Below are 27,759 nucleotides of genomic sequence, written 5' to 3'. Positions count from 1 at the left end.
AAGTCAGCAGTTTGACATTTTTATTATTTTGGGGGACAAGGCGGCCAGAAACAGACAAAACCCCTGTAAAAGAAGAAAAAAAAAATTGATATAGAGTTTAGATCAACCAATATGTATGTGGCAGTGCATGAGAAATATCACATTACCACCACCTTGTGGTAAACTGGAGCTCTGAGCAGAGAGTTAATCATTACTAAAGGGAATTTTATAGAGCAGGATGCACCAAAATACCGATTAGCAGCAGTGGGATGGAGAGGTTGGCAGAGCCTGCAGGAAGGCACCTACACAGCACAGCAGTGATATTTCCATATAACACGAGAATGAAAGGGAAAAGCCGAACCACGGAAAATGCAAAGTCTACTGTGTTACAATGGAGTACATAAAACCTAATTGTGTTGTCAGACATACACTTTGTTAGCACAAAAAATGAGGAAGACACAAGCATGCAGAAGATGGCAGGAGAAGGAACGTGCAACCTGAAAGGGAGGGATGAGGAGGATGTACAAGCAAAGAAGGAGCGAGCACTTGTCCGCATGTGCATAGAAGAGATGTGAGAGAATGTGGCGTGTGCAGAGCCATGGGGATACCAGATGTAAGGTGGGTGAGTGATGTGTCAGAAGTGGGTGGGAGAGCGCAGGGGGAGGGGGGGGAACAACAGGTTAAAACCATGGGACAGACGTTCCAAGTATGAGGAAGCATTGTGTACACCATGCAGACAGATTCAGCCGTAGAGCACAAGAGTAGTAGGAATACATGAAGCAGAGCTGGGAAATACACACACCACCTCCACTCGCTTAGTAAGAAAAGCATTGGTTAGTGCAATAAACAAGTGTGTAATTGAGAAATGCTGGGATACCAACCTGGGCTTATTCCAGGGCCTTAACAATGGCTTCACAAGCCTCTAGGTTAACCTGTGCCTCTGCCTTTGTTACTTCATCTCCAGCACTCTGCAGCTCTGCCACGGCCTTTTCAAGGTTGGACTTTGCAGTCTATTAAAAAGCAGACATAAGGAAAGCAATTGTTACAGCATTGCGATTCAGTGTAAAGCTGATCACACATTGGCCAAGATGTCCTGGTTAATCAAAGAACATATCTAGAAGATCACATTGCGTTCACTACCTTGATAAATTTGGTATCTTTGTGCAATTTTCTGCTGCTCCAATTTGAAAATGTAATAGTACTTCTACTTAAATTGTGTTTTTTGTTGTAATTTGCTTACAGCTGTTTACTAGAGTTAACTTCTATTGAATATTATATATATATATATATATATATACACACACACACACACATATATATACACACACACAATTTTGTAAATTATATCTAAATCCAGAAAATCAGGCCTACCCCCCACTGCTCCAATGATGACTTCACTGCAGCCCCCATCTTTGGTGACACAGGGCAGTTACGACTACTGTACATCATGTGCTGTCTACCTCTGCACAACCACTGAGTGAAGTGATTGGCAGCAGCAAACCCAGGCTGCAGTAACATCACCACTACTGGCAGGTTTCTTGGTGCAGTTTTTTTTTCCAGAGCCAGAAGTAGATTTATGAGGAATAGTAAAATTGCAGAGGGATAAAACTTGGAAGTAAGTGAATCCCTTAGCATGCCCTGTCGTACTGGTACATCAGTCACGGTGCACTTGTATGGTGTGGGCTCAGGCACAAGTGGATTTACACATCTGGCACCTAACAGCAGCGACCCAAGCTAGTTCTGATTACTGCAGCTTAATTATTTAGATGTCACTGCCAAACTCTGACCGTAGCATTTAAAGGACCACTGAAGCTTTTGAAAGTAATCTTAGGTTTCCTGCACTTCGTATCATACTTACCAGCCACCATTATCTTTCATCGGCGCTGCTCTGAAGGTTGTGACCTGATGAATCATTCCAGTGTTTGTTGGGTGAGCCGTAGGTCACTTTGAAATGCAAGTCTATGAAAGCCAGAGCGACGCCAGATGGAGACACGCAGACTTGGGTCTCCTTCACACATCCTGATAATTCCGGTACTGGAAAAACCAGTGCCGATGCTATCCGTAGCCATGTGTGGCATCCGTGTGCACTATCCATGTGACACGTACTGGAAAAGAATGCAGAATAGAAATCAGATGTTTAGGTATTAGATGTGCAGATAGATATCGGACATATATAATCCGTGCTGTGTGTAGTTCACGGTACATGTATTTGTAGTTGATGATTGATGTGATGTCAAAATTCATGGCTGCCATCAACCCTTGTCAAGGTAAATAATGGAAAGGTTTCTATCAAACCAACCCAGTAATAAAAAATATACCCAGAAAAATAAAATACAAAAAACCCACAGTACTTAAATAAAGATAAAAAATAAAGATAAAAAAAAAAAAAAATTAATTATGGTATGTAAAATCATACAATGTGATTTTCTGTTGACAAATCACAGCTGTCAAACTCCAACTACCATTACCCTGATTTCCACAGCACCGGGGTAATCAGGAAGAGCCGAGCATCTAATGGATGTGCCAATTCTGGGGTGGCTGCGGGCTGGTATTTTTAGGCTGAGAAGAGCCCAATAACCATGGAATTTCCCAATGATAGCCTGCAGCTGTCTGCTTTACCTTCTCTGGTTTGGTTATCAAAAATAAAGGGGGATTCCCATGACATTTTTTTCCATTCGTTTGCTTAATACATATACAGAGAATTACACAGCAAAGCTAATATGTATATATATATATCCCTATCTTCGCACATCTAACACCTAAACATCTGTTATTTCTATTCTGCATTCTATTCCGGTATGTGTCACACGGACGGCACAGGGATGTCACACTTTGTCATTCATGTGCAGAACGTATTAACATCTGTGCTGTGGTAAAAAAAAAAAACAAAAAAAAAAAACAAAAAAAAAAAAAAAACATGTCCACATGTGGGTCACACAGTCCATGTGCGTAGCCCCACAGATTATAATAGGTTTGTGTATGCAAGTGTCCCCGGTACTTGTGAAAACGATCACCACACGTTGTGAAAACACTGACATGTGAAGGGGGCCTTGGAATTGAGAGCTCCAATCAGTCAGAAGCTCCAGTCACAAGATGGCAGAGTGTGACCGAAGCAGTACAGGGAAGAGCTGAAGACAGAGGATGGTAAGTATAATGCTAGTGTCCGGAAACTTACATCAGGATCACTATTCCAGTGCTGAAAAATTAAAAACAAAACAGAAAACACACACCATGCTGGAGTGGTGCTTTAAAGGGAACCGAGTCACCTCCAAAAACGCCATTTAACTGCAGATTTTGCAGTCTGTAGGTAAATGGTGTTTAAATGATGTCTGTCAGGATTACTGGAGCAGAGGGTTACAGGGAGAAAATTTAGTGTTATTCTCCCTGCAGCAGCCCACTTCTTATCATTGACATGGTGCAGGGGGCTGTCACATTGATTGCTTGATAGCATCGAGAACGAATGAACAACAGCCTTGGGTCTTTTTCAGATGTTTGTTTTTCATATACGCGTTTCCATTAGTGTTTTTCATGGATAAAATAAGTTCTTACTATAGTATATGGACCAGATAATATGTCTACATCTTTTTTGAGAACCGTGGGTCAGTGAAAATAGTCTTGCAAACATGTCCGATTTTGATAGAACTCACAGATCAAAATCACATGTACAAGTATACGGTTCTGTTAAAATCACAGACTATTTCTGTTTTTAACATTGCCATAGGCAGAAGTTTTACAAATAACCAAAAAGAGAAAAGTATTGCAAATGACAGCGCTACTTTTCTCCTTTTGGCTTCCATGTTCAACTCCTTAGTGCATAAGTTGCACCCGGTGGTGTTATTTATTAGACATATAATTCTGTGGTGCCCACCTTTTTGGTTTAGTATTAATTTTTCTTCAATGTAACCCAACACAGACAAACTAGACTGTCTTTTTGCATTAAAAAAAAAAAGTCATCAATGATGTCAGAATGCGCCCTTAGACTGATGGGAGTAGAGCTCTACCAAATATGAAAGCAGTGACCACCAATTGTATGCTACTAACAAAGACTGACCAGCACCTCCTAATGAATGAAGAAAATGTGAACAGGTGCAAGCTGCTATGAAAATATATAAACCAAATAATGGTACATCTTGCTGTGGCTGGTGGGCTCACATGAATTGGCTAATTTGTGAGCCAATATCCCCATTTTAGAAATAGTTATTTGCCAGCAATTCCATTTAAAATTCATATACTCATTGTTTGCATATGTCTTGAAACACACAGTGTGCTTCTGTGTTCTTAGGTTTCTATATAACACAGTCGGAGCAACAATGTCTGTAAAAGTATTATTAAAATATAAATATTAAGCAAAAAAGGCCAACGGTGTAAAGAGAATAAAAAAAATTGAAATGTCAAAATTCACTAAGCAACAAGCACTAACTCAGCGTACAGAATCATGGTACCAGGTCATTTTTACAGCACAATGGACCCAGAAAAAAAGAAGCTCTCGAGAGTGATGCAGATGGAAAAATAAAAAGTTAAAGGGAACCTATCACCTTGAAAACATTTTTCCTCCAGATATCTGGTTAACCTGCAGGTAAATTGTGTTACTATGACGCGCACTGCCTTACTGAAAGTGCAGCTACCAGTAGAAAATGAACCTATTTCCTCCCGGTGGCCACCGGCTTTCGGTCATGGGGGTGTGCAAAGAGCAGCTAAAGTCACCACTCACTATACCTCGAGTGGCCAGCCGTTTTGATGGCCAGCTCTGCTGCTTATCTGTGTAGAGCGAGCTGTCAAAGTGCTGGGGTGTGCTTTGTGCTTATAGCCACTTACAGTACAGCGAGCGGTGCCATGAGTAGTGACTGTAGTGGCTCAGTGCGTGCTCTCAAGTCTTACAGCCAGCAGCTCCTTTGAGCATTCATTTCTTCCTGGTCGCCACACTTTAAAGGGAATAAGTCAGCAGGTGTTTTGCCATGTAATCTGAAGACAGCACGAGGTAGGGTTTAAAACAGATTTCAGTGGTCCTGGATTTTGTTTTCTTGCAATGATTGTTTTAGCATCAGTAGCTTATCATTGCTGAGACTAGCTGGTGTGAGCTCTGGTCCGATACGCCCCCTTTCTGTGATAAGCAACTCACTGTATATAGATATTGTTTATACAGAGCCTTGTGTGGGCAGGGGCAGCTTTTCAGCCTTGCTTCATTGAATTTCATTGAAGAAAGGAAAAAATTAAAGCGCAAATGAAAAATGGCCTAATCTATACGGTGTTAAGGAACAACCTCTTATGTTAGGGATTAGATTCTCAATTTATCCACCCCCATAAAATACACTGCGTGGAACACTAAAACCTTATCTTATGCTTGTAGCTTTAGTGATGTGCATGTCCAGGTAGATTTCTGCCCTGCGCCGAACAGGCTGATCATTGTAAAGTTGGAAGAGAGAGAACGTTGCCGCTTCATAGTTTTCTGTGATCGTATAGGGGCACTGTCAGTGTTTTTCTCAATCATGGGAATCTGTCTACAGTCTGTCTGTAAATGTGCACAGTTTTAGCAAAAATCTTTTTCTTGCTTAAAAAAAAAAAAAAAAAAAAAATGTATCTTCTAGTCCAAAAATATATGAAATTAGCCAAATACAGCAAAATTATATATTTACCTATATGGGTCATTTCTCAAATGAAATGGAGTTGTCTTAGGAGACACCCGCTTCAATTGGCGAACACTCTACTTCACCCATGGATTTAATATTACACGCAATGATCACAATATAGACTTGTATTTTTGATATGAGCTATTGTACAAGAACTGAATGCTTTCTTTCATCTAAAGAATTTTAGCTTTTTCTAATTTTATGTTAACTTTGCATAGAAACAAAATACCGTATATACTCGAGTATAAGCCGACCCGAGTATAAGCCAACCCCCCTAATTTTGACACAAAAAACTGGGAGAACTTATTGACTCGAGTATAAGCCTAGGGTGGGAAATGCTCCATAGATTATTCCCCCATATGGTGTCCCCATAAGAAGCTCCATAGATTGTTCCCCCATATGCTGACCCCAGAAGAAGCTCAGATTATTCCCCCATATGCTGCCCCCATAAGAAGCTCCATAGACTATTCCCCCATATGCTGCCCCCATGCTGCTGCATGTAAAAATAAAAAAAAAGACATACCTCTCCGTCGCTGGGTGTCAGGTGCCGGTGTCACTGCTGGCACCTGAGATACTCACGTGTCCTGCGTCCATGGCTGCTCACCGCTATCTGCCACGTCATCAGTCAGTGACGTTCAGACTGCAGGGGGCACGGCGCGCACTAACCACGTCACCGCGCCCTCTGCTGTCTGAAGTCACTGACCGATGACAGACAGCAGCAAGCAGCCATGGACGCAGGACAGGTGAGTATCGCTATACTTACCCATCCTGACGCTGTGTCTTGAGCCCCCAGCTTCTCCGCACTCTCTCTTCCTGCCTTCAGCAGTCATGTGGTACCGCTCATTAAAACTCATGAATATGCGCATATTCATTAGTTTTAATGAGCGGCACCACGTGACCGCTGAAGGCAGGAAGAGAGAGCACGGGGAGAAGCTGGGGGCTCAAGACACAGCGTCAGGACGGGTAAGTATGACCTGACACCCCCGCCCCCCCCTCCCCCTCTGACCCCCTTTGTATATGACTCGAAAATAAGACGAGAGGGGGACTTTCAGCCCAATTTTTTGGGCTGAAAATCTCGGCTTATATTCGAGTATATACGGTAAGTGCAAAAAATGAAATGAGAACAACAATCATTTCATGTAACTGCAAAGTGAAAAATCATTTGGAACTTCATATGCAGAGCAATCTTACAACAAAAGAAACCAGGAGTGGCACATATTGCGACCTAATTTTTGCCAAACACTGCCACAATGAGAACAAAGAACCTTAAAGGGAATTGGTCACCTATTTTTCAAGTATCAGCTGCCAGCACCACCATCAGACGCTTATCTACAGCATTCTGTAATGCTGAAGATAAGCCCCCGATGAAACCTGAAAGAAGAAAAAGATGGATTTTTGGTTCTTACCGTAAAATCTCTTTCTTGGAGCCTTCATTGGGGGACACAGAATACCATGGGTGTATGCTGCTGCTGCTAGGAGGCTGACACTATGCAAAAACAATTAAATTAGCTCCTCCCCGGCAGTATACACCCACCGACAGGCACCAAGCACCTCAGTTGGTGAAAAAGCAGTAGGAGAAGCAACGAGAAAAAACTCGAACCATATGTACCAACCCAACAGGGGACTCTAAGACCCAACACGGTACAACTGAAAAAGGGAGGGTGCTGTGTCCCCCAATGAAGGCTCCAAGAAAGATTTTACGGTAAGAACCAAAAATCCATCTTTCTTTATCGCCTTATTGGGGGACACAGAATACCATGGGACGTCCCAAAGCAGTCCCAAGGGTGGGAACAGCAAAAAGGAACGAAAGTAACCGAAAGGCTCAGGTCGGCCGGTGAGCCACCGCCGCCTGCAGAACCTTCCTACCAACCACAGCATCAGACGAGGCCTGGGTATGAACCCTGTAGAACCTCGTGAAGGTGTGCAAAGATGACCAGGTTGCAGCCTTGCAAATTTGCATGGCCGAAGCCTGGTGACGAGCAGCCCACGAAGCTGCCACAGCCCGGGTGGAATGAGCTCTTACTCCCGGAGGGGGCCGCTTTTCCTGAAGACGATACGCTTCCAGAATGGTAGAACGAATCCAGCGAGCGATCGTGGATTTGGAAGCCGGAAGGCCCTTCTGGCGACCTTCAGAGATGATTAGCAAGGAATCGGACAGACGGAAGGAAGAGGTCCTGGCAAGATAGACACGCAGGGCTCTAACTACGTCCAGTTTGTGGAGAGACTTCTCAAGAGGATGAGATGGAGCCGGACAAAAAGAAGGAAGGACGATATCCTCATTGATATGGAAAGCGGAAACCACCTTTGGAAGAAAAGAAGGAACGGGCCTGAGGACGGCTTTGTCCTGATGGAGAATGAGGTAAGGGGAACGACATGACAAGGCCGCCAATTCAGAAACTCTTCTGATGGAGGAAATGGCGATCAAAAAGGTGACCTTCCAAGAGAGAAGGGACAAAGGAATGTCCTGGAGAGGCTCGAACGGCGCCTTCTGGAGCGCGTTAAGAACGAGGTTGAGATCCCACGGGTCTATTGGCGAATGATGAGGGGGAGCCACGTGGGAAACCCCTTGTAGAAAGGTCTTGACCTGTGGTAGAGAAGCTAGCTCTCTTTGGAAGAGGATAGAGAGAGCGGAAACCTGGCCCTTGAGCGTACTGAGGGACAGACCCGCGTCTAACCCAGCTTGAAGAAACCCTAGGATAGACGGGATAGAAAACGACATTGGGAAGACTTTTCTATCATCGCACCAACGGAAAAAAGCCTTCCAGTACCTATAGTAAATGCGGGAAGAGGCTGGTTTCCTGGCTCTGATCATAGTTTGAATAACCTGACTGGACAGACCTGATTCCTTTAGAATTGCGGTCTCAATGGCCATGCCGTCAAACTCAGAGACTGAGAATTCTCGTGGTAAAGGGGGCCTTGCGAGAGAAGGTCTGGACGGTCCGGAAGCCTCCAGGGAACGTCCGCGAGCATGTTGACCAGCTCCGCGTACCAAGGCCGTCTTGGCCAATCTGGAGCAACTAGAATCACTGGTACGCCTTCCGATTTTATCTTTTTTACCACCCGAGGGATCAATGCCAGAGGCGGGAACAAATACGGAAGTTGAAACTGGGACCACGGAGTCACCAGTGCGTCGCATGCGACGGCTAGAGGGTCCCTGGACCTGGCTACGAACTGCGGTACCTTGTGGTTCATCCGAGATGCCATGAGATCGACATCCGGGGTGCCCCAACGGTCGCATATCTGAGAGAAAACCGCGGGGTGCAGGGACCATTCGCCGGACGCTAGGCCCTGGCGACTCAGAAAGTCGGCTGCCCAATTTTCCACCCCTGGAATATGGACGGCAGAGATTGTCGGAACGTAACGTTCTGCCCAGCGGAATATCTTGGCCACTTCTGACATTACCTGTTTGCTGCGCGTACCCCCCTGATGGTTTATGTACGCCACGGCCGTGGCGTTGTCCGACTGAATGCGGACCGGCTTGCCGGAAAGGAGGGGCTGCCAGTGAAGAAGGGCCAGGAAAATCGCCCTGATCTCCAAAAGATTGATTGGAAGGAGAGACTCCTGTGGCTTCCAGCGTCCTTGGGCCGCTTTCTGATGGAACACGGCTCCCCATCCTAGAAGGCTCGCATCGGTGGTGATGATTTGCCACTGAGGAGGAAGGAAGGACCTCCCTTGGAGAACTGACGCTGGCCGTAGCCACCAAGTGAGAGACTGCCTCACTCTGAGAGGAAGCCGAATAGGACGGTCCAAGGACATCGTGGTCTTGTCCCAGGCTGAAAGCAGAGACAGCTGGAGAGGGCGAAGGTGGTACTGCGCAAAGGGCACTGCCTCCATGGAGGCCACCATCTTCCCCAGGACCTTCATGCCGAACCGAATGGGAATGGGAGCAGGCCTCGAGAGATTTGATGCACTTGGACAGAGTTGTAAATTTTTCCTTTGGAAGAAAAACACGGGCTAGCTCCGTGTCGAATTCCATACCCAGAAAGGTCAGACGCTGGGTGGGGACCAGAATGGACTTCTCCTTGTTGACTAGCCAACCTAGGCGGCTGAGAGTGTCCAGGGTTATCTGAAGGCTCCGGAGACAGTCCTGGCGAGACGAACCCTTGACCAAAAGATCGTCCAGATAAGGGATGATGAGGATCCCTCTGGAGCGAAGGATGGCCATCACAGTCGCCATCACCTTCGTGAAAACCCGGGGCGCTGAAGCCAGGCCGAAAGGAAGAGCTGTGAACTGAAAGTGGTCTCCCTGAAACGCAAATCGAAGATACTTCTGATGTTGCACACATATTGGAATGTGGAGATAGGCATCCCGAATGTCCACCGAGCAGAGAAATTCCCCGGGCTCCATGGAAGCAATCACCGACCGAAGAGACTCCATCCTGAAATGGAGAATCTTCACGTGGCGATTGAGCAATTTGAGGTCCAGAATAGGACGAAGAGAGCCGTCTTTCTTCGGGACTACAAAGAGATTGGAGTAGAACCCGGAAAACCGTTCGTCTGAGGGAACGGGAACAATGACTCCGGCGGAAAGAAGGGAGGAAATGGCCTGCAGAAAACCCGGAATCTGGGCCCGCTGTCGCGGAGGCCGAGACCGGAAAAACCGTCTGTTCGGGAGTGAAGCAAATTCGATTTTGTAACCGGATGCGACGAGTTCTCTGACCCAAGCGTCGTCTACAACGGACAGCCAAGCATCCGCGAAAAAGGAAAGTCTGCCGCCCACCCTGGAAGAAATTCCAGGTGGGGGTGACCCGTCACTTAGACGAAAATCTGCCGGAATTGGCTCCTGCAGATCTGGAATATTGTCCTCTAGATCTCCAGCGAGGAGCGGGTTTGTAGGAAGGTTTCCTCTGATCCCGCTCCCTGGTGGCAGGCGGCCGATCCTGTTGAGTGGCCCTCTCCGTGGCAGAGAAGGGACGAAAAGGCCTGAATGGTCGAAACCCCCTTCTGTTGAAGGGACGTTTTGGTCGAGACTGGGGAAGCGAAGTACTTTTGCCTCCAGTGGCATCGGAAATTATCTGATCCAGCTTTGCTCCAAAGAGCCTAGAGCCATGGAATGGCAGATTGGTAAGCGACTTTTTCGAAGTAGTGTCCGCATCCCATGACTTTAGCCAAAGGACTCGGCGTACAGCTACTATGTTGCTGTTAGCCCTTGCTACGCAGCCGGCCGCGTCCAAGGAGGCGGCCAAAAGGTATTTTCCCGCCTGGTTAATCTGATCTGCAAGATCTGCCAATTCGACTTGAGGAGCTGACGCTAAGATGCCTCTGCGAAGGATTTTTGCCCAAGCGGAAATGACCTTCGCCACCCAGGCGGATGCGAAAATAGGGCAGAGAGAGGCGCCAGATGCCTCAAAGATAGACTTAGCCAGAGATTCAATCTGCCTGTCAGTAGGATCTTTGAGCGACGCCCCGTCTGGAAGAGAGAGCACCGTTTTAGAGGCTATCCGGGATACTGGAGGATCTACCTCTGGAGCCTTGGACCACTTTGAGAGCAGTTCTGCGTCAAAGGGGTACAGAACGTCCAAATACTTGCGGCCTGAGAAACGTTGTTCAGGGCGCTCCCAGTGTTTGGCTAAGGTAATATTGAAATCGTTGTGATTGGGAAAGGTTCGGGACGGAGGTCTGGCTCGTCTAAGGACAACCGAGCTTTCCTGAGCTGGAGCCTCATCCTGTTTAAGTTTTAGTGTTTGGAAGATAGCTGCAAGCAGACTATCGACCATGTCCCGCGTTTTAGAAACGCTGTTCCCCTCAGAGCTAGCTTCCGAATGAGAATCATCGCCTGACTGAAGGCTGTCATCTGAGGAAGGAGAAGGAGGCCTGGGAGCAGAAGGGCCCTGCGAGCTCGAGGACGAAGTGGACCGAGCCCGCTTCCTAGAAGACCTTCCCCGTCTGTCTCTCTGAAGGTCGCGGTCAGGTGCGGACGACTCACCCCGAGAGGTGGTCGGGGCAGAGGTGGCTGAGGATAGCTGAGGTAATCGTTCTAAAACCTGGACCAGCGACTGTGATACTTTTGTCAAGTCAGACACAGACTGTGACATTGTAACGGCCCACTCCGGGGGGAGAGAGGAGGGAAGAGCGCCCTCCGCCCGGGACTCTGTGCGCTCCTGAGATGCTGACATATTGGAAGGACTGCAGGGGGGGCAGAATGGAGACGACTGACCTGATGCCCACTTCTTTTTACAGCGCGCACAGGCGTAATAGATAGCGGTGGGCCTGAAGCAGAGATCCCCTGAAGGGTTGGGCATAAGTAGACTGCACTGAATGGCCGCAGGATTTAAGGAATAACTGCCGAGGAGAGCTAATCTTTGCCTCAGAGCAGAGCCTACCGAGATTCTGTGAGCAGCAGAAAACGCTGAAGTGTCCCCCAAACAGCGCAGGAAGGAGTGAGACAACCAGGAAATCCTTGTGCTGGAGGCTGGGGGCGGAGCTTAGCGGCCGCTCCATGACTGGTTAACAGCGAAGGAGAGGGCATGGCCGAAGGAGGAGGCTGGCATATGAAACGAAAAGGAGCCCTGTGATGGGCTAGTAAAGGCGCGCTGAAAAGAGCGCGCTCAGGAAGGGAGGAGGGAGCACAGCGATGAGGAGACTGTGAGGGAAAGTGAAAGTGAAAGTGAAGACGCCGCAGCTCCATGCCAGCGCCGACATAACGGAGCTGATCTGACAGTGGCCCTGGGAAGTCTGCCTCCCCTGCTTGTGACGCTGTTGGAGGAATCCCCAGTGTCTCCCTGGGAGTGAGAAACAAGCGGCTTGAGTGTGCGGCAGGCAGAGAGGGCGGGAAATTCAAAAGTTGTGGACCTGAAATCACAAAGGTACAACTTCTGCCATTCACGGAGCTTATGCGGGGCCGGAGGGAACGTACAGGCACTTACCTGATGTCCCTGAAGAGGATGACCACAGGGGCCCACGGGGAAACGGCAGGCCGCTGGGGGGAAGGGAGTCCTCTGTACCCGCATCCTGCAGAAGACGGCTTGAAATACCTGCGATCGCCGTCTTCCTCTCAGCCCTGTCCCGAGAGAGGGGTGAGGAGGGGGATTCGGCAAGGACTAGCCACCTGTCCACAACCCTTATCACCGGAAGGCGAAAGGGAAAAGTCCTGCCTGCGGTACTGAGAGTTGCGATGTGGATGACACCACACTGCTCGCTCAGCCGCATGATATGGGAAATCAGGGTGACAACTACACCCTGTTTCCCGATGGAAAATAACCTAAAAGACAAAAGAGGGAAAAATTAAAAAGTTCAGACTAAACCTGAAAAGAAAAATGCGGATCTGGGGAGATCCCGGTCCGCCTCCTACAGACACTAAGCACAAACTGAGGTGCTTGGTGCCTGTCGGTGGGTGTATACTGCCGGGGAGGAGCTAATTTCATTGTTTTTGCATAGTGTCAGCCTCCTAGCAGCAGCAGCATACACCCATGGTATTCTGTGTCCCCCAATAAGGCGATAAAGAAACGAATTATACTCACCCAGGGGCGGTCCGGTTTTGGTCCGATGGGTGTCGCGGTCTGGCTCCTCCCATCTTCTAGCGGTGACGGCCTCTTTTCTTTGCTTCCCGTCGCACTGCTCTGCCCTGTTGAGGGCAGAGCAGAGTACTGCAGGCGCCGGGAAAGGTAAGAGAGGTCTAGCACCTGTGCACTGCAGAACTCTGCTCTGCCCTGTTGAGGGCAGAGCAGTGCGCCTGCGCAGGAGCCGTGAAGCAAAGAAGAGGACGTCATCGTTAAAAGAGGAGAGGCGCCGGACCAGACCGTGACACACATCGGACCAAGACCGGACCTGGACCGCCCCTGGGTGAGTATAATATAACTCGTTTTTCTTATCTTTCAGGTTACATCGGGGGATTATCTACAGCATTACAGAATGCTGTAGATAAGCCCCTGATGGCGGTGCCGGCAGCGGATAGTCGAAAAAATAGGTGACAGATTCCGTTTAAAGGAAAATTCCAGTTCACGTCACTTCTGCATGAAGGCGAGTGGGACCTCTGATATTACAGCTACAGATAGCTGTAGTGACGTGTGCGCTTTAAGGCCATGTGCACACGTTGTGGATTCTGCTGCGGATCCGCAGCATTTTTGGCCCTGCAGATCCGCAGCAATTTCTGCTGCGGTGTACAGTACCACTATAGTCAATGGAAAATTAAAAACAGTTTACACGCTGCGGTTTTGTTGCAGTTTTAAATACGCAGCATGTCAATTCTTTGTGCGGAATCCGCAGCGGTTTTACACCTACTCCATTGTCCAGTTGTCAAACCGCAGGCTAATCCGCAGGTAAAACGCAGGTCTTTTGACCTGCGGATTTACCTGCAGATTTTTCCAAATCCACGCGGAAAAATCCGCAGCACAATCCGCAACGTGTGTACATGGCCTAAAGCATTACTCCTTTTTTCTCTCTACAGTGCACAAAATGATTTATAAGTAAATACTGGCTTCCTCCCCAACTTCTGTAAAGAGGTTGACATGGAAGTATTTATTAGTGTCACTTGTTTGACTCTCTACTCGGTATAAACTTACACTTGGATCCAGCATTTCCAAAGTCACCGCTTCCTCAGCCAACAGCTGCACAGAGGAATCCGCATTCACAGTCACTGAACCGCTGCTCACTAAAGACAACAATAGCATATTAAAGCAATTCTTCATTAATACAAGTATGTAGCAGTGAAAAAAATAGTGATTTTCATTTTTTTATTAAAGATCATAAGTGTTTATCAATAAAACTAATTTTAAAACTAATACAATCCAAAAGGTCAAGTGATTATTTTGCCCTTATTAAGAATTATTAAAGGGAGTGTCACACCCCAAATTCATTGAAAACTATCTGTACAGCACATGGGATATAGCTCCTTAAATTCATAATATAAGTTCTCAAAACCTCAGAAAATGCATAACTAGATAATCAGGACAAAACTGAAACTGAGTTCAGCCCCCTCTCATGGTGCTCTACCAGTGCTTGAGAAAAAGGAAATTAGACCTACTCGTAAGTTTGATTTCCAGGAGTCCCTCAGGACAGCACATCAAGAAGTAGTCCTTGTCCTGTGATGGGACAGGATCACAGAGAGGTTAAAAGACCCCTCCACCTCCAGTGTTTGTTTTTTAATTCCTGCAGAAAAATGGATGCAAATGGTCTAACCGAGCCACTAGAACTTATATGCAAGATAAACACTAAGGGCCCCGTCACACATAGCGATCTCGCTGCGGAATCACAAGTTTTGTGACACAACAGCGATCTCACCAGCGAGATCGCGGTGTGTGACAGCGATCAGCGACCGCCCCCCCCCCCGCCGGTATCGCTGTAGGAAACCGCTGGACATTTCTTTTGTCGCTGGTCTCCCGCTGGCCAGCACGCATTGCTGCATGTGACAGGCGGGAGACCAGCGATCTGCTGGTAACTAACGTACACATCGGGTATCTAAGGGACGCACGTCCCTTGGATACCCGATGTGTACGCTAGTTACCAGCTCCCTGCATCAGTGCGCTGGTAACTAACGAACACAGCGACGCTGCGCGCTCGGCGTCGCTGGTGAAGCTGTCTGTGTGACAGCTCACCAGTGATCACATAACTCACCAGCGATCCTGACACGTTGATATCGTTGTCGGGATCGCTGGTGAGTCGCTATGTGTGACTCTAGCTTTAGGGCCTTCAGCTCGATCTCAAGCCATGGCGACTTGATGAATGAAAAATCTGTAGGAAGATCGATCTTGTGTAAGCCTAAAGACAAACATAAGGGAGGGGCACTCAGGGTACGTCTCCACGGTCAGTATTGGCAGCGCTTTGGATGCAACGCCGCCCAAAGCGCTGCCGACTTTTGTACGTGCGGTGATTCCGCCTGTGTTCATTGAACCATGCTGAATCACCGTGTCCAATACATTGGACTGTGGTATTTATAATTATTTGCGTTCAATCTGCAGCGTTTACTGACCGTGGAAACATACCCTAAGGGTACTGTCCTGAGGGACTTCTGGAAACAGAATTACCGATAGGTCCAATTCCCCTTTTCCAGTCCGTCCCTCTGGACAGCAACACAGGAGTAGCACCAGAGTGGGTACAGAAGCCCTAAAGGACCAAAATCCCAGCCAAAAACCAGGGTAGATGTAGTAACCAATCTGTAAGAAGAAAATAGACAATTCTAGTTATTGTGAAGATTAATCACTGTAGTGAGTGTCTGATATGTGTCTATAATGGCAAATGTTCAGTATAAATGTGGTAAACAAATTATACAGCAGAAATGGAAAGAGAGTCTCATCCCTTTTGTACCCTAAAACAAATAATGAACCACAGTGATTGTTGGATAGGTTATACTTATAACACTGCAGCCATAGAATAGACCTTAGGCCGGGATCACACATGCGAGAAACTCAAGACGAGTCTCTCATCTTAATACTTGGCAATTAAGATACGAGACTCGTCCAAGTTTCTCGCATGCGTGATCCCGGTCTTAAAAGGGAACCTGTCAGCAGGGTTGTGCTGAGTAACCGACAGGCAGTCTCAGGTCGGCGCCATTATACTGAGTCCACACCTTTCTGGGCAAATGCTCAGATCGCCTCTATGTAGCTGAATTGAAGACTTGCTAGGAGCACCGACCACAGGGTGGCGCTCACAGCAATCCGGCATCAACAACTATAGATGTCTCAAGGAGACCTCTGGTTCTCATGCCGACACACCGGTGACCCGCGATCACGTCGAGCAGGTCACTGGTATGCGCAATTCCGGCCGGATGCGCTTGTTAAATGCCGCTGTCAGAGTTTGACAGCGGCTTTTAGCTAGTTAATAGCAGCGGGCGGATCGTGATTCCGGCTGTAGCTATTGCGGGCACTTGTCTGCTGTTCAAAACAGCTGACATGTCCTGGCTTTGAGGTGGGCTCACCGCCAGAACCCACATCAAAGCGGGGGATACAGACATCGGTGTATTAGTATGTCTGATGTCAGTAATGGGTTAAACACCTCTTAACAGCAAAAGTATGATAGCAAATGCAACAAGCACAACAGGAATGTTGCAGATCAACAACTCCCATGTGCTTAACCCCTTCACGCCACAGCCCATTGTCGTTTTTGAATTTGTCTTTTCCTCCTCTTCTTCCCAGAGCCATAAGTTGCATTGCCATTTTTCGAGACCTGTAACATTTTTATTCATTGTCTGATGGAGCTGCATGATAAGATTTTTTGCGAGGTGAGACCATTTTGGCATAGATTTGACTTTTTGATCACGTGTTACAGCATTTTTTGTGAAACTGTGGCCACCAAAACAATATAATTTTGACGTTCTTGAATTTTTTCCATTTACGGTGTTTACCAATCGGGTTAATATAATATATAAAGGTGTGTGTGTGTGTGTGTGTGTGTGTGTGTGTGTGTGTGTTTGTGTGTGTGTGGGACTGGGACTGGCATCCGCACCGTCACAGCTACAGCCACAAAATTTGGCACAGTCACACGTCTGGACCCCGAGAGCGTCATAGGCTATGTTGCAAGGTGAAATTTTAACCCTGCGTGTTCCAATTCACCAACAATTTTGCCCCTATCTACATAATGGTGAAAAAATGTGTGTGTATCAAGCCCCGCCCCTCATAATGTCATAATGATTGACATGGCGACGCTGATGTCATCATAGGTTGCAAGCCCCGCCCCTCATTATGATGTCATAATGGTTGCCATGGCGACGCTAATGTCATAATAGGTTGCAATGGCGAAGATGCTGTCACAATGGTTGCAATGGTGACGATGATGTCTTTATAGGTTGCAATGGTGACGGTTATGTCATAATGGTTGCCATGGTGATGATGTCATAATGGGTATATGGGCACTGGACTATGGGATGGAGGATATGTATGACGGGTATATGGGCACTGGACTATGGGATGGAGGATGTATGATGGGTATATGGGCATGGGACTATGGGATGGAGGATGTGGGATGGGTATATGGACACTCGACTATGGGATGGAGGATATGTATGATGGGTATATGGGCATGGGACTATGGGATGGAGGATGTGTGATGGGTATATGGGCACGCGACTATGGGATGGAGGATATGTATGATGGATATATGGGCACGGGCCTATGGGATCGTGGATATGTATGATGGGTATATGGGCACGGGACTATGGGATGGAGTATAATTATAATTTGTTATAACTAACCTTAGTTACTATGCCTGGGCAGCGCCGGGCTCTTCAGCTAGTTGTGTATATATTTTGATAGATCGGAATTCTCTGGACGTGGTGATATCACATTTGTATTTTTTTTTTTAATATCTTTATTTTCACTGGGGGGAGGGATGGTGATTTAAACTTTTTTTTTTTTTTTTACTGATTTTGTTAGCCCCCTTAGGGGGTTTGAAGATATGCTATTGCAGCGATGCCACAGATTTGATCATACGATCGTTTGTGCTATATGTAGCAAAACCATCGCATGCCGGGTATGGGCCAGGCTCGTTATGTAAGCACGCTCCATACAACTGCTTCAGACTTGCCGTATATATACAGCGCACGTTGTGAAAGGGTTATCACGGGAATGTTCTTTCACAGTCCTCCTGGGCTCAGACTAAGGACTCGCACTAATCAGCATAAATAACGCTCCGATATTGTCCCTGAAATGTAGGGCGAGTGTCATGCGAGTACAATGCGATTTTTATCAAGCAACATCTGTGGGTCATCTGTACGACATGCTGATGCAATGCATTTTTAACATCTTTTTACATACTGTCATTCTTTGTTCTTTAAAGCTAGCTTTCTAAGTAATAAAGCAATCATATATAGATAGAATAGTTGTCCTTGCAGATATTGACTATCACAAGCGCATTACATATAATAAAATATACTTAAGGATGCTAGTTTATGTGGCACTAAAAGGTGTTTTTAAACCTATTAAATAATAAATTATTTAAAAAAAAATTGGAGTGGGATCCTCATTTTTATTAACCAGCTGATGGAAAGCAGACAGCTGGGGGCTGGTGTTGCTATTCTGGGAAGGGGACAACACTCAAAGGTTCCCAACCAATTAATAACAGATTATAGACACACACCGAGAAAAGTCCTTATTATGCATTTACAGCAGACAGGTGACCAACCTGCTTTTCTATGGTAATAAATGGGTTTAATGGGGTAATTATCAAGGAGTGATTCTTTCAATTAAAGAACTTTTCTCTGCGCCTGTCTTTATTAATTTTGGCTATGGCGTTAGTAATGGGGGGTGCCTGATAGCCCCCTATTATTAACCCCTGGACTTTGATGTCAGCAGACATTACGCAGTGGATATTAACCCTAAATCCCACTTACCAAAGCACCAGGGCAAGTGAGAAAAGCTTATGGTAAGCTACAGAATTGGCACATCTAATGGATGTACTATTTCTGGGGCGACGCATCTATAGGAGGAAAAAAAAAAAAAACACAAACTGATATTATCTACGGTGGCTCCCAACACAGGACCTTGGAAACTCTCAGGGGCTGGTGGGAAGAACCGTTTCCCACAAAAGAAAGACTCAGCTTGAATTTTACTCTATACAAGTCAACACAGGCATAATATGTCATGTTTTTTATTTTTGGTAACTAGGACAAGCAAATCAAACATGGGCTCACTAAGCCTGGTTGAAATAAAGGTCATCCCACTACCATGTACAAGTAAATGAGGGAACAGCACAAGAAGTTACCAATGATAGTTACACCTGGACTGCAACTCTGTCTAGAGGAAGGTGGTGTCTTTCAATCACAGAGGGAGATTATCTACTGTAAGGGCAGTGAGATTATGGAATCTCTACTGTAAGATCCATTAAGCCCCCGTTACACACTGCGATATCGCTAGCAATATCGCTGTAAAGTCACCGATTTTGTGACGTTACAGCGATATTGCTAGCGATATCGCTGCATGTGATACTTACCTCCGACCGGCTCCCCCGCTGGTAATCGCTGATCGCGCGAGAAGCTGCTGGACCATTTCTCGTCGTCTGCTTCCTGCGGCGCTTCCTGCTGTGACGACGAGCGACGCGTGGAGCCGGGCGGGAGGACGCAGGATCGCCGCGTCTGACAGGTAAGTAGCGATCCACATCCCCTGCGATGTCGCTGGTGAGATCTGCCTGAGTGGCAGCTCACTAGCGACCACCTAGCGATTCACCAGCGATCCTGACCACGTCATATCACTGGTCGGGATCGCTGGTGAGTCACTAGGTGTAACGGTACCCTTGGACAGGGGGTTCTCCACTGCAAGTAGTCTCATGATACTGTACTGTCAAATCATGACAAAAGTAGGAGGCCTGATTGCTTTCCTTAATAAATATATTACAGATTATGTACTGCAATCTGACAGAATTTTAACCAAGGGAATTAGTCCGATAGTTTGTGAAATCAGGAGGAACTTTCCCCCACGACCAGAGGAAATTAGCTCCTACCTCATTTGAGATTACTTCCAGATCAGTAGCATGTTATGTTATTGGATGAACTCGATTGACATACGTCTCTCTTCAACCTTGACTATGAAGAGTCCGGATTTTAGAAGTTAAGGGCCAAGCCTGAACACCTCTGACTAGACAGAGCATGGACAGTAGCTGAACTGAGACTCTTGTTCTCAACAGAAGAAATACTAAGCCAATCCGAGCATAGCTACTCACTCGGCTAAGCCAAGTTCCAAGGAAAGAGACAAAGAAAGCTGGACCTTGGTCCAGAAATAGGAGGCCTCTCCAACCGGAGTCTAGGCTAGAGACACAATGTGTCAAGTGCGAGGCCCTAAGGCAGTCAGGCGCTATGAGGCCTGGAGTTCCTGCACAGTAGCCCCATCTGAAAAAGCCAACTAATGACATGCAGCTGAAGGACAGTCTTCAGAGATAAATGTGCTGTATTAACTCCATGTGCCCTCAAACAGATGGAGCAAATAGAATGATAGCGGTCTGGCGATACAACAGGGGAAACATCTGAATGTTATTCAACTACACAATGAGGAAAAACATGAGTTCTTGGCATAAGTTAAACTCTGAAGCCTAATTATGAGGCAATGTGCAGCGGCCATGACACGAGGCAGAAAACTGAAGTCAAACCATAAGAAACAACCTAACTTTAGCACAGATGTCCAAGGCTTAGCTAAAGTCAATTTCAGCACATGAGTCCCAAGGCCCAGCTTTGGCATACAGGCATGTGGACAGTGTGACGACTCCTGGAGTGGACCCTCTGGGTCGTGACACCAACCCTCCCAGGGCGAGCTGACCTAGTGAAGACCACCCCCTATACAGGGAGTGTCAGGGGCAAGCCCCAGGGGGTGAGGCACCACGACTGCTGGCACCAGGCGGCCGGCTCACAGGAGACACGAGTGGGTGAGTGTGTCTGCAGGAACGTGTAAAGCGTGGACACGGGAACACGTGGTATACAGAGACTTCGTTCGTCCGGGTGTGAGTGAAGCAGGATGCGTGCAAGGAGCACGTCAGAGCACTGAGTCAGGCAGCAGGTGTGCCAGGAGGTGTAACAGAGTACAGGAGCAGGGTGTGTGCCAGAGGGCACAACTGAGCATAAGACAGAGCACGGAATCAGAGTGTGTGCCAGGAGGCACAACAGAGTATAAGACAGAGCACAGAATCAGAGTGTGTGCCAGGAGGCACAACTGAGGATGAGACAGAGTTCAGGGTAAGAGCGTGTGCCAGGAGGCACAACCGAGTATGAGACAGAGCACAGGGTCAGAGCGTGTGCCAGGAGGCACAACCAAGTACAAAGCAGAATACAGATTCAGAGCGTGTGCCAAGAGGCACAACAGAGTGCAAGACAGGGGACCTGAATACAGCGCACAGCCAGGCAGGGACACGGCAGACCAAGCCAGGAAGCACAACAATAATCAGGCACCTCCCCTAGGGGGAGGTCATCTGATATAGCACATGACTACTACTGGTTCCGGGTCAGGACCTAGCCAGAAAGCACATGACCACTACAGGTTCCGGGTCAGGTCCTCCATTACCATAGAGAGGACTGAGCCCTATACAGCACTGACAGGAGCGTGCAAGCGCAAACATGACATGTAGGAGACCCGGGGACGAGAGCTGCGCGTGCGCACCCGACGGGACCCCCAGAGTGACCGCGGCTCCGGAAGAGATGACGTCGGGACCGAGGTCCCGCCCCCAGTTGAGCACGGCGTGACAGATAGTATCCAGCTGTTCAACACAACATTTATACAGTACACTTACCTGTGCTGCCTCCCCACCATTCCATAGCTCTGGATGCCATTAGAAGAACAGAAGAAGCTGGTAATGCAGAGAGCCCACCATGGAGGGAAGTGGTGACAAGACCATGAATACTGCATTAATGCAGCAGGAGCACTGGCTGGCTGTTGGATGAGGGATCTCTACCCAAAGAGGTGTCTGACCTGGACCGCTTGACAGGGGGAAGGGAAAGCAAAGACCCCACCATCCCACAGGAGTCTGTACTCGGACACAGTGACGGACTGCTTGACAGGAAAGGAGGGGAGGGAAAAAAAGGGCGCAACTCCCCATTGACGCTCCAGAGTCACATACAATGAAGCCCCACAGGATAAGATATCTCAACTCTAGGAGCACTTCATGCAACTATTCCATGTAGGGACAGGAAAAACACTGGAGGATGGAGGTTCCTTTTATCCTCTCTGTGATCATGTCCAGTTATAGATCAAGGAAGGACTTCCTCCTGGTGTGCTGTCTGGAGGTACAAACTGGAAAATAACTTAATGCCTATGCAAATAAGGGGGCTTTGGTGCACCCTTGGTGTGGCCAAGAGCTGAGTGCACTGTTACACATCCTCATTTTGTATCTTAAGGACTTCCTTTGCTTCTGGTGACAGCACTTGCTTCTTAAAGCAAATGCTACCCCCCCATGTGTGCACTAACACTGGCTGTGCAGGCTGAGCGCGTGCATAACTCACAGCGGGTGTACACAGTGGCCAGACGCATTCTGGGTCCTCTCGCTGCAATGATACCTACAACTTGAAAGTGTAGTAAACAGCTTTGGAGCGAAGAGGGCAGAGAACGTGCAGCTCCTGATTTCATTGCATCACCCTATAGGAGAGACAGAGATCGGGTAACATGAAGCAGGGGACGGGCTCCCTTAAATTTTATCGTCATGTACCGTCTGATTTTCCTAGACTAACTAAAAGGGTTTTTTAGAGCATCACTCATTCCTCATTCTTGATTACGGGTTATAAATTTGAAGTCGGAGTGTGCTCTTGTTTTCATGGTTGTTACTAGACAAATATTAGGTAAATTAATAGGTATAACTATAGCTTTAGAAAGGGAAAAGCGAAACGGCACCAACTAAAAGGAGTCGTTAAGTACTTAAATTGGTTGTTTATGCTAAAGGATAGGTCATCAATATCTCAGATGGGTGGGGTCTAATAACCATCACAGAATGGCTATTTGAGTCACCCACTGCAGCCAAATATAAATACTGTACAGCACAGCTCTGTACGCTTCATAGTTACCGCTCTCTGGTGCTGCAGCTCACCTCCCATTCATCTCTATAGCAGCTGAGCTGCAGTACCAAGAACGGCCAATACACCATGCTGTTATGGCTCTGTACATTGTATATACATGGCCACAGCAGGAGCTGTAAATAGGCGATTGGTGCGGGTGCCAGTTGTCGGCCTCCCACGGATCTAATATTGGTGATCTATACTAAAGGCCCTTTTACATTTAGCGATGCACCAGCGATCCGACCAGCTTACGACCCGGTCAGGATCGCTGGTGCATCGCTAAATGATCGCTAGTGAGCTTCCACACAGGAAGACCTCACAGCGATGCAGCAGCGACGCAGCGGATGATACTTACCTTTCACACACACCGATCCTGACGTCCTCCCGCCCACCTCCACGCGTCGCTCGTCTCACACAGCGGGAAGCGGACGACGAGAAATGGAGCCGCGCGATCAGCGATAACCAGCGGGGGAGCCGGTCGGAGGTCAGTATCACACATAGCGATATCGCTAGCAATATCGCTATAACGTCACAAAACCAGTGACGTTTTAGCGATATTGCTAGCAATATCGCTATGTGTAAAACCCCCTTTAGACTAAGTCCCCACGATTAACGTTTGGGGAGTATATGATATTCAATTACCAAATTTTTCGGACTAGAAGACGCACCGGACTATAAAACGCACCTAGGTTTTAGAGGAGGAAATTAGGGAAAAAAATTAACGCAAAAAAAATGTGGTCAATTCTGTACTTTATATCCCCAATCCTGGTATGCATAGCCCCATCCCTCATCCCTACCCTGGTATTCATGGCCCCACCCCTCGTTCCTACCCTGGTATTCATGGCCCCCCCTCGTCCCTACCCTGGTATGCATGGTCCCCCCCCTCGTCCCTACCTTGGGATGCATGGCCCACCCCCTCGTCCCTACCCTGGGAGGAATGGTCCCCCTCACCCCTATTATGGTATGCAGGGTTCCCATCTTATCCTAGTATGCATGGCCCCATCCTTACCGTTATGATTGACCCCATTCCGATCCTGATATGCATGGCCCCATCAGAAAACATTAAAAAGACAAACCATTACACGTACCTTCCTGGTGCTCCCTCGCAGTGTCCTGCTTCGATGCCAGCAACTGCTTTATGCTTGTAAGCAGAGCATGACAGGGATGTTATGCGCTGTTTGCAAGCCGAAGAGCAGCTGTGGGAATACTCAGTGCTCTGCACACCGGGACTGTGTGCGCGCAAAGCAGCGAGTATTCATTGCTCTCTAGCATGCACCGTGTCAGCTGGAGACTTCGGCAGCTGCCGGCGGTCACATGTGTCGATACTTAAGAGAAATGAATATTCATGCAATGGGGTGAATATTCATTTTTCTTAAGTATCAGCACACGCAACCACCGGCAGCAGCAGGAAGGCTCTGGCTGACACGGTGCATGCTAGAGAGCATTGAATACTCGCTGCTTTGCGCGTACACAGTCACAGTGTGGGGATCGGTGAGTATTCCGGCAGCTGCCCTTCGGCTTGCAAACAGCACATAATGTTCCTGCCATGCGCTGCTTACAAGCATAAAGCAGTTGCTGGCATTGGAGCTGGACACTGCGAGGGAGCCCTTGGAAGGTAAGTGTAAAGGTTTGTTTTATTAATGTTTTCTGATGGGGCCATGCATACCAGGATGGGGGGTGGGGGGCCAATTATACCAGGATAAGGAAAGGATGGGACCAATCATACCAGGACCGAGATCGGTGCCAATCATATCAGGATGCCATTGAAGAGAAATGAATATTCATTGCCCTCCACACTGTGAATATGTGAATATTAATTTCTCTTTAGCAGCGGGCACAGGAGTTAACCGCAGCCGCCGGAACCTGCCTCTGTGACTCGCTGCTCAACCGAAACCGCTCCCCCACCTCAGCCAGAGCCGGTACATCCGGACTATAAGACACCCCCCCATTTTACTCCACATTTTTGGAGGAAAAAAGTGCGCCTTATAGACCGAAAATATAAGATTATTTACTGTAAGAGCAGTGAGACTATGGAAATCTCTGCCATATGATGTTGTAATGAGAGATTCACTACTAAAATTTAAGAAGGGACTGGATGCCTTTCTTGAAAAGTATAATGTTACAAGGTATATATATTAGATTCCTTGATAGGGCGTTGATCCAGGAAACTTGTCTGATTGCCGTATGTGGAGTCGCAAAGGAATTATTATTCCTGGCCCAATGTGAAGCTTACTGTTTGCCGCATGGGTTTTTTTGCCTTCCTCTGGATCAACATGTTAGTCTAGGCTATGGGATGAACTAGATGAACTTAAAGTCTCCCTTCAACCTTAAATACTATGTTACTATGTAAATACGGTAGGTTATTTTTGTATTGCATTTTTTAGCACTTTTTTCACATGCGTTTTCATGAGATGATTTCTATAAATCCCATTTTTCTAGAAATGTAAGATGCTGTGTTTTTGAAGCAGTGAACATACGCAGTGTCAAGAACTCACAGTGGGCACACAGCCTCAAGAAGACTTATCTTATAGATACTTTATAGTGGAGAATTTCTCCTACCCCGTCCTGTAATATTGAGCACACAAAGTATACAAACCAAAGTATTTGGTAGTGGTCCCATCTTCACTCAACACTGTGACAAGGCCGGGCCTGAGAACCTGTAGCGTGGGGACATGATTTGCCAGGATGCCAAACATTCCTGTTGTTGTAGGGACATCCACTTGCTTCACATTAGCACCATTGTAAAAGACCTGTTGAGAAGACACTGGTCACATTGACAGCCACAGAAATGACACCAATACACTGCATGAACTACAAAGAATAAACTAGAAGCACAAATGTGGAGAATCGGGACGCAGTTGTGAGTGTGCCGCCATGATTTTCACCTTGGTGAACGTGTACAAGTCAATGAAAACACATGTGGTATGTACAAGTAGACCAGGATGGCTTATCCCAACCTATAATGCAGGTGTTAAATATAATAAATGCCTAGATTGCCTGAAACAATGATGTCCAGCTTACGATCAGCGCAGTAAGAGTACCTCGCCATTGTGAGGCTTCAACCAGGATGATCTAAGACGGAAGTGGCAGCAGGTTGCAACACAGATACAGAGAGACTGGAAGCGTCACAGAAAGGCAGAGAAGTGGACGTCCTTTGGCCACATCCCACACTGATGACCGCTTCATTGAGAACTATGCTCTTCAGAATCGGATGATGAATGTATATCCACCACTATTGGCTTTTTGCTTCAATAAATTGAGATGAGGAATTCGCATGTTTACTTGAATGTCCTACTTTCATGATAAAAAGTTTAAACCACAATGATATTTTAAATTTTCCATAAATCTTTTTGGGAGTAATGTAAATTGGAAAGAGATCGGAAAGCGGTGCACGGACTGGCCATCGGGTCTCCCGACCTGACTGACAACTGCATAGATCTACAAGGAGCTGTAACGGTTGGGTGAGCAGCTGACCAGTTTGGGTACGGCATTGTCCCGAACTGTCTGATTTACATGGCTGATTCGGCCCTTCTTATTCCATACACCGGTCGGCATAGATAGGTAAATGTTAGATTTTTTTTTAAGCTCGATGATAAGCACAAGCTGCATAAGTCACTGTAAAAATCCAGTACTGGCTCATGTACGCTGTGATCACTTGTTGGCCCATTTTAACCCGATGTGTTTTATTCTAAGCAGAAATAGAAGTTTTCAGCATTCTACCATTTCTGTGTTTATATTCTAAGAGGCAGCGGATAGAATGAAAGTAGTGAACCGTCTTTGCACAGTGTAAGGCTATGTGCACACACTGCGGACTCACCTGCGGACTTTTCTGTGCGGATCCGCAGGTAAAATGACCTGCGGTTTTCCTGCGGATTGGCCAGCGGTTTTCCCCTGCGGTTTGACACCTGGACAATGGAATGTGTCAAACCGCTGTGGAATCCGCAGAAAGAATTGACATGCTGCAGATTTAAAACCGCAGCTTTTCCGCACGGAAAAATCCATAGGATAACATACTGTACACTGCCTGCAGAACTGCTGCGGTTCCGCAGGGCCAAATCCGCTGTGGATCCACAGCAGAATCCGCAGCGTGTGCACATACCCTTACGGTTCACCCAATATATTAGTGTAACCTGAGAAAATGTGTCAGGCGACTTCACAAGCAACGATTTCCATTACCACATTGCATGCCAGAACGTGACCTTGAGAAGCCGATAGCACAGCGCTCTATAGAGGACCACAGAGCGGATGGGTCCAGGCGGACTGAGAGGGCCGCTCCTGTGTGGCTACAGAGCCACGACCATTACAACCAGTCGCGACTACTACAAAGAGGACGTGCCATGGAGGCTGGCCACTGGGCTAGCTGTGTGTGGTGCTTATAGAGGACAGAGCATTAGTAGTGACCTGACCCCCTAGGGGACTACAGGGACAGGCCACTGAGGCCTTAGTGCCCCCTGCTGTACCCAAGGCTGTGTGCCCTCCTTATACAGTGACATGCCCCAGCACTCCAGGAATAACACAAGAAACCGCATACAACCTGGCTGGGGGAGGCGAATGTGAAGCTCATCGCTGGAGAGCCAGCCGGTGCAGCCTCGGCATAGCATCTTACGTGGCCCAGTACTACCCGGCGAAGACCCAATAAACTGCGGGCAGACTGCATGGTGAAGCCGGGCGGGCAAACTGTGACCGAAGGCAAGGACACCGGATAAGAAGCAAGGCCGGCGCGCAAGGAGTGACGGGACTTGTAGTGCGACCCCTGAC

At 47.4% G+C, this 27,759-nt stretch overlaps 1 protein-coding gene across 1 annotated transcript; it reads right to left on the bottom strand.

Moving 5' to 3' along the window:
* Nucleotides 1–6: 6 nt before the first annotated feature.
* ATP5F1D (ATP synthase F1 subunit delta) lies at nt 7–27,759 on the bottom strand. The gene is made up of 5 exons (XM_073547190.1): nt 27,536–27,759; nt 25,598–25,751; nt 14,108–14,196; nt 861–989; nt 7–63 (listed from the first exon to the last, which is right to left on the bottom strand). The coding sequence occupies exons 1-4, from the start codon at nt 27,656–27,658 to the stop codon at nt 867–869; spliced, it is 489 nt and encodes a 162-aa protein (XP_073403291.1). The 5' UTR covers nt 27,659–27,759; the 3' UTR covers nt 7–63; nt 861–866.

This window comes from Dendrobates tinctorius, unplaced genomic scaffold, assembly GCF_039654945.1.
Source record: "Dendrobates tinctorius isolate UK_male_01 unplaced genomic scaffold, ASM3965494v1 ptg000011l, whole genome shotgun sequence".
Taxonomy (NCBI): domain Eukaryota; kingdom Metazoa; phylum Chordata; class Amphibia; order Anura; family Dendrobatidae; genus Dendrobates; species Dendrobates tinctorius.
Note: the sequence above shows the minus strand (reverse complement) of the source record. Positions and strands in the feature narration are given on the sequence as shown.

What these genes read in the sequence shown, in the direction of transcription:
- ATP5F1D (XM_073547190.1), bottom strand. Translation starts at nt 27,658, where the DNA reads ATGCAGTCTGCCCGCAGTTTATTGGGTCTTCGCCGGGTAGTACTGGGC. An exon ending in CATTCGCCTCCCCCAGCCAG is followed by an intron (nt 25,752 to 27,535) that starts GTTGTATGCGGT and finishes TCTTCTCAACAG; the next exon opens with GTCTTTTACAATGGTGCTAA. An exon ending in GACCACTACCAAATACTTTG is followed by an intron (nt 14,197 to 25,597) that starts GTTTGTATACTT and finishes TGTTGTCTTTAG; the next exon opens with TGAGCAGCGGTTCAGTGACT.